The sequence below is a fragment of the Cnephaeus nilssonii genome (assembly GCF_951640355.1).
Source record: "Cnephaeus nilssonii genome assembly, chromosome: 3".
NCBI lineage: Eukaryota > Metazoa > Chordata > Mammalia > Chiroptera > Vespertilionidae > Cnephaeus > Cnephaeus nilssonii.
This window is the reverse complement of record NC_137074.1, coordinates 72,445,176-72,457,925: the sequence shown is the minus strand read 5'-3', so window position 1 is coordinate 72,457,925 and position 12,750 is coordinate 72,445,176. Positions and strand designations below refer to the sequence as shown.

The window sequence follows — 12,750 nt, the reverse complement described above, 5'->3', positions numbered from 1 at the left end:
TTAATTCCTGGTCAGGGCACATAGCCTGGTTGCGGGCTCAATCACCAGTAAGGGACGTGAAGGAGGCAGCCTATCTATGTTTCCCTCTCACATCAATCTTTCTTTCTCTCTATCCCTCTCCCTTCCTCTCTCTCTAAAAATCAATAGAAACATATTTTATTTTAAAAGAATAGAATTTCCTTAAAGGTGAAGAACATCTCTAATCGCACTGGTCTATCTCCTCACCTAATGTAGAATCTTGTACATAGTAGATGTGCAATAAATACCTGATGAAGGGAAGGAGGAAAAAGAGGAGAGGAACAAAGAACCTCTCACAAGAATCTAATAATACAAATAGGAAGTCTATAATATATGATAAATCTGTCTAAAAAAGTGAGAACAAAGTTTGCAAAAGAATTTGATCTTATCAAATACAGGAGTAAAGATACTCTTGACTTAGTACTTGTTATAGAAGGAGGCAGAATCATATTACTCCATGGAGCAGTGTGCTTGAATCTATATACTATGAACACAGACATTAGAATCAATAAAAGCTAGGATGTGGCCCTGCCATTTACTAGCTTTACAATCTTGGGCCAGTTTCTTCTTCTGGAAACCTCTTAGGATGTTTACTTCTTAGAAGAGGAAATGTAAAGTGCTCTGCACAGGCCCTGGCACATAGTTGGCACTCACTATTTTTTAGTATTTCTTCTCCTTCCATATGTTATGTTATACCATACATGACAAGTTCCCTTCAGGTTTTGCAAAGGTATGAGAATTAGACCAAAGGTACTAACCACTTTGTAGATCATTAAGAGCTTTTTTACCTCCTAAAGTTTTTCATACTACCTGAAACTCTTAAATATGGAATGTTTTGTGCAGGAAAGCAGCAAATAAAGCTAATAAGCTCAGAGCAGTTCTCCTGAGTAAACCCTGATATAAAAATTTTAACAGGTAAAACATTTAATAATTGTTTTATTATTGCTATTGGAAGATACTATGAGTGAGCTTAACAATTATTTAAATATGAATATGTTAAAAAGCTAAAACAAGATATTTTCAAAATGCTTCTTTCATTACTAGGGGGGGAAATCAGCAACTTACAAATATATTTTAAAAATTTTAAACCCTTAAATATATGCCCAAACAGAGTAGATAAAAATAGCATCCTGGCATCATTTAAGTCACAGCATGTTTCTAAGATGATTTTCATGTACAGGGTGAGAAATTATTTTCATTTCAATGTTTTACTTATTCACCCACTTAATTGCTAGAAGACAAGTAAAAATATATATTGTTTATTCTATAACATACAATTTTAAAACACATGGTTAAACATTACAAATATTATACCTTAAATCACTTCCTGATAACCCAAGATAAAGTTTACAAATGCTCTCAAAACTTGTATTTATTTCCTTATTTCCCTTTTGTCTGAGTGGAAGTTAGTTATCTACCAAGGGTTTACTCTTCTACTTGTTCTTAGCCCTTCCCTCTCACCCTTGTAATCAAGGATGCCACTTTATCAATTACTTTTACTTACTTTACATCTTAAATCTTTCCCTACCACCATCCCTTAACTACCATCTACTAACATCTCCTATAGCACCCACGAACACAAAGTTATGCTCTGCTCAAACAGTTAAGGCAGTGGTCGGCAAACTCATTAGTCAACAGAGCCAAATATCAACAGTACAACGATTGAAATTTCTTTTGAGTGCCAAATTTTTTAAACAACTTCTTCTAACGCCACTTCTTCAAACTAGACTCGCCCAGGCCGTGGTATTTTGTGGAAGAGCCACACTCAGGGGCCAAAGATCGAGAGCCGCAGTTTGCCGACCACTGAGTTAAGGCATCATAACTTCCTTCCTTCACTGGTTGTCACAATTTTAGAACAATTTCTAAATAATCCACACACACTTTTTTTTTCCCAATCTAGCCCCATCGTATAAGTGAAACTACTCTGACAGATCAACAGTGTTCGTTACTCATGAAATTCAAAGACTTCTTAAATTTTCATCCTACATGATACTCTCCACTTGAATTTGATTTTCTCAGAATTTGAAACTATCTCCTTATTGATGTTGTCTCTACCCAAGAAATCAAAATGTTCCAATTATTTTCCCGCCTCTCTCCTCACTGTCCTTTGAAGCATTATTTTCCCATCATTGCCATCGAATTACAGATACAACCTGACAAACAGCCAAAAATTCTAATCTCTGACTTTTTCTCTGACTCTCACTTAGTCTGCCTTGCTGATCTCTTACTGATCTTTAGCCTGAAATGCTACCTCTATAGGATATCTACCAAACATATTCTCTAGTTTCAACTTCTCTCTTGAACTGCACATTCAATTTTTCTGACTTCAAAATGAATTTCACTCTGGCATGGTCAAACTCAACATGGTCAAAAACAAATTTATCATGCACCAACTCCCAAGCTTCCTCTTTTTCTTCCTATGTTCCTTATATCATTAAGAGCATCACTGCCTTCAGAGTCAACTAGGCTGAAAACCTCAAGAGTCACTTTCACTTCGCCTTTTCTTTCATTCTCTATATCTGAAGGGTCACCAGGACGTATGGATTTTACCTCCAAAATACCTCCCACATTTGAACCAATACTTGCCATACCTACTGTCAATTCTCTAGCTTAGCCCTTCATTATATCTTGCCCAGTCTGTTTTAATTTCTCTTGATCGTTATTACTACTTTTAAGTTTATTTTCTTTTAATCCTCCTTTGTAGAGTCAAGAAAGTAATCTATCTCACCATAGCCTTGACTTTATCTCTGCTCAAAGACTTCAATGGTTCTTTGTCTAATAAACAAAGTTCAAATTCCTTGACAGAGTTGTAAAACCCTCTTCATCTTCCTCTAACACACCTCTCTCACTCCACAATCTCCCTTTACCCATTATTTCTTCAACCTATGCCCTCCACCTCACTGGAACCCAAAGCATACAAATTAATAGCTTGAGAGTACCTCCACCATGCTGCATTCCACACCAACTCTTCACCTCTGCCACATACTATCTCACAGCACTTTATTTATACCATATTATAGCACTTACTGCATTTTACAGGCTGGTATGATTAATTATAAATCTCTATCTCTAGAGTTGGGATATGATAAATGAATGAGGAAATCAATAGATAGTATATAAAGCAACTTTGAAAGAAAGTAAGAAGTTGATTCAAAATCTGAATGATTAAAATTTTATACCAGTTAAAAGATTACTAAATGATCTTAAGGCTTCTACTACATATATGCCCTATATCACAAGGATAAGCCAAGGAAACTCTTGGGAGGATTCCTTTAAATCTTTTATTTTATCAAAAGCTTTTTCTAAAAGTGACAAGTAGCACAGTATGGATGGACCTGGAGATTTATGCTAAGTGAAATAAGGCAAAGAAAAATACCATGATTTCACTTATATGTGGAACATAATGAACAAAATAAACAAACAAAATAAAACCAGACACACAGATACAGAGAACAGATTGACATCTGTCAGAGGAAAGGGGGTTTGGGGGAGGGGGGCGGGGACTGGGTGGAAAGATGAAGATTAAGCAAAAAAAAAAAAAAAAAAGCAAACAAAACTCATGTACACAGACAACAGTATGGTGATTACCAAAGGGAAAGGGGGTGGGGGAAGTAGAAGAGGGTGAAGGGGAAAATACATGGTGATTGAAAGAGACTTGACTCTGGATAGTGAACACACAATACAATACATAGATAATGTATTATAGAATTGTACACCTGAAAACTATACAATTTTATTAACCAATGTCACCCCAATAAATTCAATAAAAGTATTTTTTTAAATAAATAAACATAATAAAAGTGACAAGTAGCAAACTGTGGGATCACTTAATTTAAGACAAATTCAAAACCTAACTCAGTACTAAACAAAACTGCCCACACGCTTACTGTGTTATCATCTATGTAGGCCTACTTGGGCACATGATTCTGCTAACACAGAACAATTTCACTAAGGAAAAGAAAATATGTAAAAAATTATTTAAATATATGGTACTTCCTGTCCCAAGGGCCTAAGGAAGATGATATTCTCAAACCCAACAAATAGTTGTATATAATCCAAGCTTCTTTGATTGACAAACTTTAAAATACATTATGGTCACAATGAAATTATAGAGATAGAGAATGAATTATATTCCAAGCTTGACAAATGTGCTAAATGTACTGAGGATAAAAGGCACAAAAGGCTGTTTGGCATCATTTTCTAAAGACTTTTAAAACTCAGTAATGTAATTTCAAATAAATGACAAGAACAGTGAAACAAAATTGCATGCAGGTACTCAACATGCTTTGCTCTCTGCCATCAATTAATTACTTTATAATTTCCTGAACTGCCACACATGCTCAGTGCATTTAGTATCTATTAGATAGAAAATGGTTTCCTCCATTTTTCATCACCTGGCTAAGACGCTTGTGAAAAATCATGTTCAGGAACCTCACATTAATAAATTATCATTCCTACCATACTGATTAGCAATCATTTCCTTACCCTCACCTCAGCACTTCTAGCAAGAGTACCATAATGCTGTTCCTAAAGACAGTGGCCAGCAGAATCCAAACAGACAACTATCTCAACAGTGGCCAGAAAACAAGGGGGCAGTTCTCTACTTTGCTGCCACTGTACTTTGTGTAAGTCTGCATCACAGCCCTTTCCATACTAAATGGCAATTATGCATTTTTATGCCTGGCTCTGCTGCTGGTCTCTGAATTCCCTGACAGATTAGGGGTAGAGTTATATCTTATCTAACTTTGCAACCCCAGTATAAGCACTTAATAGAGACACAGTAGACTCTCAATAAATGTTTAATTATACAGTGCTTAAAAAAAAGAAAAGAAACATCTTTGCAACAGCTTTGGACTCTACATTTTAAGTGTATTTGAGTTGAGATGCGTATTCATGAGTAATAGTCCTATCACTGTACCAAATAGAAATGAACTGACTTGAAAGAGTTTGGCGTCAGCTACTGAGTTATACTAACACACAGAACTAAGGCCAGAAAATATGAGATGCTTTGGGATATGCTACTATTCCTTTTCTCAGTAAACTTACTATGCTAATTCTATGCAACTCAAGTTTTGTTACAAAACACTTTGCATCTTATTAGGAACACAACTGAACAATTACTCTCTTCTCCTCTCAGTGACCTTGCATAGAAAGACTTCCTTCTGAAAACATAACAATTAGAACTGGAATCTCAGTTGACGGTTTTAAATTCTAGAAGTCAGGGAAAATGACACAGTTACTGGACTGCTTCATATCCCCTGTAACTAACTAAACTCTTAACCCTGCCCTTTACATAACTACCAGTTAAACCTGAAATTATGATTTTCTGTTATTCAGAAGCTAAATTCATACTATTGCAATTACTTTACAAAACAGTTAGGTGATGTGTCAAGGGATTAACTTTTGGATTACTAATAAAGTTCCTGATGTAATTACTGGGACAATGTTGAGAATCTGAACTACTTCCTTCACCACTGACAAAGAAAGATGAAAAAATAAACACATGTGAGGATTGCTTGTGCACTACACAATCAAATAAAATATATTTTCAATTAGTAACGATCAATTCCTTTTTATTAATGTGTAATAGAATAGTAACAAACATACTGAACTCTTTTATAATGATTTATGTAGTTTCCCTCCAGAAAGCCCACGAATGTATTCATAAGTGCACAGAACAATTTTCATCACTGACAATGAGGACAAATGGGGTAAAAACCATATAGTGCACCTTTGCCAATACCCACACCCACATTCCACTAAGTAGAGACTTGAGATAATTGATTTCCTTGCAAGTCAAGTTTCTCACATGAAGAGGCTAAACCCAAATCCACAAAAGGGTTAATAAAATAAACAATGGCAGAAGCTTAGCTATTAAATACCCATCTATTTTACCATCACCCATGGTGAAATAATTAAAAGTAGATAAAACTTACATTAACAATCAGTTACAGACCAAAATTATGGAGATATTTTTTAATGTTTCAAAAAGAATAACTTTATGTTAACTATAGCTCACCACTTCCTTACATAAATCTTGTTCATTTGATGTCCTGTACAAATTCTGACCACTCAACGAAGGGGGTGGAGTGGGAGGAACAGCTCCCTGGCAGAATCTGACCAGTTTTCTGTCCCTCATGTAACAGATAAGTTAGAGGAAAACCTTGCATTCCTTCTCTTATACCCAAATAATGATTTCAGCAATGAGTGACCTTCAATTGCATACATTTTAGAAAAGGAAAGACAGCTAGTATTGTGCCTGCCAAATACATGCAATTTTTCTAACTGCATACTCCTCATTCTTAAGTATCCAATGCAAAAAATCAAAACCTGACCTCAAGCAGCAAGTTGCAGTTCTGACACTATGACTCATTCTGTCTGGAGCACTTTAATATCACTATTTGAATAAATTGGCAGAAGCTTAAATAGGTCACACTGAAGCCCAAAGCTAAGGATATTTATCTGGCAAAAATATTCTGGCTCTGCAGTTAGCACCACCAGCCACAGAATGACAGGCCTATCATTCATCTAACCATCTGTACTTTCCATAAGGATAAATGAAAATAAAGTCAATCTTATCACCTTCCTATATTTGCTAATACCACTGACAGTGGCTTTTTGTGGCAAATATTTGCACACAGTTACAAACCAAAGTAAAGGTGACTGATACCATTTGATTTCATGGAGGCTTTAGCATATCCCTGCAAAATAATATTTTTTAAACCTCCATTTCCGCAATAATTAAGTTATCAAGAACCCTGAGTCAAGTAAGTTTAGAATTAGCCCCAAATATCTATGAAATAAAACCATAAGGTGCTAAAAACATTTACCAACACGTTAGGGGACAGTACTATTGCTTCAAAAGCAAGAACTATTAATTCTGGATCAGACATCTTGCTTCATTTCTTCTTGTGAAATTGTAGTTCATCTGAAAGCAACATGCAGAAACCACAGTGGTTTCTGATACTCAGCCCCACACCTCCATCATAAATTTTCCTTTCACGATAAACAATGTGCAATCAAAAGGTTTCCTGTTTCAAAATGGAATAGATGAAAGAAACTTTAACTTTACCATTAACAACAAAAAAAAAGTTTCTTAATGAAGATGATTTATCAAAGATGAAAATGGAAATTCTCTCAAATACTGCTTCCTCACTTAAGGACTAATCTTTTTCCCCTGTAAATATTCTCAGCATCACACATTGTGGTTGTCATGAATGCTCCATCAAAGACTTCTTAAATTACCTGTTTGCACTCTTTTGTTATCTAATTAATAGCAACACAACCTCACATTGGATAGAACTAACACTTCCAAAGTATTCTATGGCCATGCACCTGACAAAAAGTAACCAACAGTAAAAACTTTGCATATCTGAGTCATATAGAGGAACTTTGAACTTTGAAGAGTAGGACAAAAGGGGGGGGAAAGTCTGCTCTGAATCCAACTTTTCAAAACACAGACTGAATGTTAAAAAGACAAAAAGAGCCAATCCAAATGAAAAGATCGTTGCCATAATAATAATTATTATTAATTACCAGTATAAATAAAACTGAAGAAACCACATCCAGGGTGACGAGGTCTAAGTGCAGGCACAGTCAGACAGAACTCACCACTTTGTCCATGAGTTTCCAAGTTTTCTCCACAGTTCTGCGATCTGCTGCTGCTTGCTTAGGGGGTCCAACTGCATCTTGAATGGCATCAATGATGCCCAAAATTCGTCCTTTTCGGGGGTTTCCTCCACGACCACCGGGGTTTCTGCCATTCATAGAATTTGCCATCTAGAATCTCAGTTCTTCGAGAGGAAATTAAAAAAAAAAAAAAAGTTAGTTGGTCATGAAAATACTTACTCAAGAGACAGCTGGCCTGGTTAACTTGCACCCACTATAGCTTCCTACATCAATGAGAACAAAATCCAGGGTCCCAGATTCAACTTTTCAAAAGTGTGCGAATTTGCACTCTCAATTTCTACACACAACAGGTTTAGGAGCCAAGAGCTTAGACTTGCATTTGGAACACTAGGAGTTAAAAATGCATCCTTCTCACATTTCAAGTAGGGAAGGCTTGATTAACACCCAAGTCATAACAACACAAAACTTACGCAGGTTTCCTCCAACTAGTTAAGAACAGAATGGTCTCCCCCTCCCTGCCTTGATTCCAATTCAAAATACTAGAACGGAAGCCCCTGGAAACATTTGTGAGAGCCCTTACTCCAAAACCGCTCTTCCACTCAGATTTTACCAAGTTACAGAAACTGTAAAGATTTTTCCACAGAAGCATAAGAGGCACACATGTCTGTTGTCAACAAAGGCTCAGAACTTGGATATTCCCCGTTAAAACCGCCAATGACGGACACCCGAACAAGGATACACGCACACACAATTCTTTAAACCAACGCGGTGAGGAGTTAACCCCAAGTTAAGACCCTTCCTCCACGCCCCCCCCCCCAAAAAAAAAAGAACTAGAAACAAACAAACAAAAAAAATCCATTTTAAAAGAGAGGGTGAGAAACTGACAAGAGCGGGCACAGAAAGAAAAGAGTTCACTTCTTTGGCTCCTTGCCCCTCATCTCACCCAAGGGGGGTGGGGAGCGTCCAAAGCTTTGTTCCGGGACGCCGGCGCCCCCCTCCCCGCTCAGGGCGCTCGCCTGTCACTTTGGGACCTTCGCTGGGCGAGGAAGGTGGACGGAGAAAGGACAAAGTCTCCCCTGGCGCCCCCAGCGCCCGCAGCCCCATCCGTCCAGGGCGCCCGGGGTTCGGCTCCCAAGTGCACGCACCTCCCCGGTGGTCTGCGATCCACTCCCTCTTCCTCCTCCCGGGCCCGACCCGCGCTCCGGTCTCTAAATGCCCTCCTCAGGCTGTGCCTGCGGCGGCGGCGACAGCTGGAACCCGGGCTGTCCCCTCTTCCTCAGTGGCCCGCGCCTGGCTGCCCCTGGGCCCCCCGCCCGCGCCGGGACAGAAAGAAACGCCGAGCCTCCCCGGCGCCCGCTTCCCGCCCGGCCTCTCGGCGCCGTCTCCGTCCAGAGACACGCGTGTGCGCGAGTCCGACTCGACACGCACGAGCCCACGGTGCGTGGGCAGCCCCGGGCAGGCAGGATCGGCGTAAACGCAAGCTCGCGAGGAAGGCGCAACCCAGAGCGTAAGCCCACGAGACGGGGAGACGCAACAATTACCGTCAAGACCAATCCACACCCGCTCTGTCCTCCCGCCCGACTCGGGAGGCCGCGGGACGCCGCGGCGGCACTAGCGGGAGGAGGAGACCACTCGCTGGACACTCCACCCCTGTACCCTACACACACACACACACACACACACACACACAGAGACGGGGCGCGGGGCGGGGCCGGGGGGCGGGGCCGCTGAGGGATGGACCAATCCCGGAGGCCGGTGCACTGCCAGACAGCGCGGGGCGCCAATGGGCGGAAGGTGCCTGTCCTCTCCCAGCCGCCCGGTCCACGTCTTCCACGGTACACAATGGCCCCAAAGGAAGGGCCGCTGGCCGCCCGGCCCAAATGAAAAGGGACTCCAAGGAAAATGGGGAGACTGGTCTCACCCGAGAACAAGAGTGGAAAAGGGAAAGGAAATGGAAAAGATTCACGGCACTAGGGAGCTGACCAATAGGGAGTGGGCCGGTGGGCGTGAGCGTTTGGGAGCTGGAGCCCAAGCCCACTGGGGCTAAGAGGCGGGACTTCCTGCTTTGCTCACCTTCCTAGTCTTTTGTTTCATAGCAACGGAGTGGAGCCTGAGAGGGTGTTGCTGCTCTACCTGGGCGTGTCCCAGCCCCAAGAATTTCAGTTCCCTAGGGCTGCCAAACTCTTCTACCCAGGACAGCAGCCAGGAAGGTCTAGGCATTGCTTCTTGTTGGCTATCAAAAAGGAGCTACAGTCACCCCAGCTTCGAAGATGAAGTAGAGACTTCACCTAGACTATGATTGCCAAACAAAACTTCCTAAATTCCCCGAGTGTTTTCCTGTTACAGTTAATTCCTGGAGGGATTGCAGATCAAATATCAGGCTAATGAGAAAGCAAATAGTTAACTACACTGGCCAAGCAGTCTCCACTAGTCATGACAGGGCAGTGAAACAGATAAAGGGCATTGCTAATATATGCATTGCCCCTTTCATTTACTAGAAGTTTCTGCATAAGTGACTGAAGAGGAAACAGTTTTTGTATTTTGTTCCAGTCACCTTCACTCTATGTAGGTTTCTCTCCATCTTAAAAAACAAGCTGTCAAAAGATTCAGAAATAGCCAACGTAAAACCAATGAATCACTGAAGTAGAAGTTGGTAAAAATTTGTTGTGCACACCCCCCAAAAAACAGTTTGCAAACTGGGAACACTCAAACCAAAGCATGGAATGAGGCTTAGGGTATACAGCTACAGAACAGCGAGAAAGCAGTGTCTTCACAATGAATGGTAATTAAGCTAAATTAATGACTAAACTGATTTTGTCTTCTTAGGGAAGCTTCAAAGCTATTCTCCATTTGCTTTTGATTTTAACACACCTTATCTGCTGTTATCTCCCAGCACTTGTATTCTCTCTTTCTATGGCTCCATGTACCATTAGAAAGGCCCACATCTGGCTAGTCTTACAAGGAAAAAGCTACTGTGCTGGAACTCTTCTTTCAACAAGATTATAGGTTAAACGCATGCCTTCTATTTTTTTTTTAATTTATTTAACTTCAATCCTACCACAGGTGCTACTAAAAATTGCCTTAGATTGTCATGCTTTGGAATTTTCTTTCCACTACAGTTGGTAGTCTTAAATAAACTTTACACTGTGGGCTTCTCAGATGCTGTGATATATATTCTTTCTCTAAACTGGTAAAATGTTTCTCAATGGTTCTAACCACTTTCTACCTAAATAATCATTTTAGTACTGTGATTATCACTATCAAGGATCCTGAGTTCTTATAAACATACTTTACAGCCCTAAATTCAAATGATTAAGATTTGCATTTGATTAAAACAGGCAAAACGTGTTCTTTGCAAATAGTAAGATGATAAAACGTAGTTCAGGAAGTAATTTTGTTTCTTTGCCATTATTTCTGTGCCAGTAATTACAGAGTAGTTCCTTGTTTTCACATTGTGTTTATCTACAGAAGTACTGGCCTCTCCATATCTCCTCTACCCATACGTATCTCCTTTACTCATAGTAACAGAAATTACATTTACTAAGGGAAGACTGCAATAGGAAAAAAAAAACACATATATTGGATCACCTTTTAAATAAATCCAAAAAATATATAAACTGTATGTATAAAGTTTTCAGGATGTACAAAAACAGTGGCTTAAGGGAATATTGCAAGTACATTACTCATATTTATATCTACTAAAATACATGTGATAGCAGTGGCATTTCTTTTATATTATTTTTTCAACTGAAAGAAATAAAAATTACAAGTTTTATGGGATATGGTAATACATATAGGTATATATATATACATATACAAAACACACATAATATCAAGAAATTACAGCTTCATTCTCAACTTGCTATTTTATTAAAGCTATCTAGAGTCCAAGTTAAGTTCTGGTGTAGCAGGGTTTCCATTTGAGCCCAAAGTCTGGTTTGGTTATTTCTCATGAACTAATGAGACACTAATCTTCCCTGCAAACTATTAGCATGAGTTGATGCACATGGGAGAATAAAGAACTGTTGAGATAAAATTTCATATCCCAGGTGCCTCCAATGAAGACACAAGGGATAGAGCATAATAAAGGAATGTATATTAAGGGGCTATAAAGAACATATAGAAATGTTTTCATTAGAGACTTTGTGATACTCAGAGCATAAGCAGTAGCATATCAAGGTGACAGAGTTTGCTAGAGAAATACTCTCCTCATTTCTAAACAGAAAAAGCCAATCTCCAACAGGGTATGGTTTAGCATGAAAGTAGCCTCCTTTGACAGCATGGTGATTTGTAGCCTACAGTGAACTTGGATTTGGCATTTTTACAAGATAGGAGTGTTCTCCTGGAAGATATTACATGCAGCAGAATGATGAGACAGTTTACGTAAGAGGCTTGCAAGCACCATAGCAGGCAGTAGGTGATTAATACGATCAAAATGATCATAAGCACATGTGAGACCCTTCCCCCAGAACTCCCAGGAAAGATTGGGAGATTTTGTGGTAGGGGTACTGAGAAATTTTGTAATGGTATCTATAAACCCCTGTAATTTGAGCATTAATACTTGATATTAATATTTTTATTCACAGAAAATGCAGATGATTACAGTCTTTAAACACCGGAAAAAATGTTTAGAACACAACTATTTGGGGAATATATTTAAACTGCTTTCATTCAGTTCAATTTTTCTTTTTTTTTCTACTTTCCCCAAACTCACAGGTGACTCGTGATATTGAATATGAGTTGACTAAATAACAAAGCGTTCCAATAATTTATTTGATCCATAAAAGCTAGTCAAAAAAATATTTGCTAAATGAATAAATTGGCTATTTAAGGCTATTGCCTAGGAAGCATAAGCTGTCTCTGTTTCTGTCCAAATTCACATATTAAAGAGAAATAAGAGCATTATTCCCTAATCACATTTGGTTTTAACAAATCATTCCATGTTAAGAGTAATAAATTTCCAACTATCCTTAAGAACACATACTAATAGCTGCCAGTGAAAGATGTTGACCTGTGGATCCATCAGATATAACCACACTCTGTATTGGTTTGGGCTCAACTGGAATTCTAGCTTAACAATAACCACAACACAAAAATAACAAT

The 12,750-nt window shown here is 39.0% G+C and overlaps 1 protein-coding gene across 3 annotated transcripts in view; it reads right to left on the bottom strand.

Moving 5' to 3' along the window:
* The window catches only part of CBLB (Cbl proto-oncogene B), a 226,173-nt gene extending 216,837 nt beyond the window's left edge, over window positions 1-9,336 (bottom strand). For all 3 annotated transcript variants that reach the window (XM_079767368.1, XM_079767367.1, XM_079767369.1), the window contains exons 1-2: window positions 9,189-9,336; window positions 7,630-7,811 (exon numbers count right to left, since the gene is read on the bottom strand). In XM_079767368.1, coding sequence (XP_079623494.1) covers window positions 7,630-7,797 — 168 coding nt within the window. In that variant the 5' untranslated portion in view covers window positions 7,798-7,811; window positions 9,189-9,336. The remainder of the gene's footprint in view (window positions 1-7,629; window positions 7,812-9,188) is intronic.
* Between the last annotated feature and the right edge of the window lie 3,414 nt (window positions 9,337-12,750).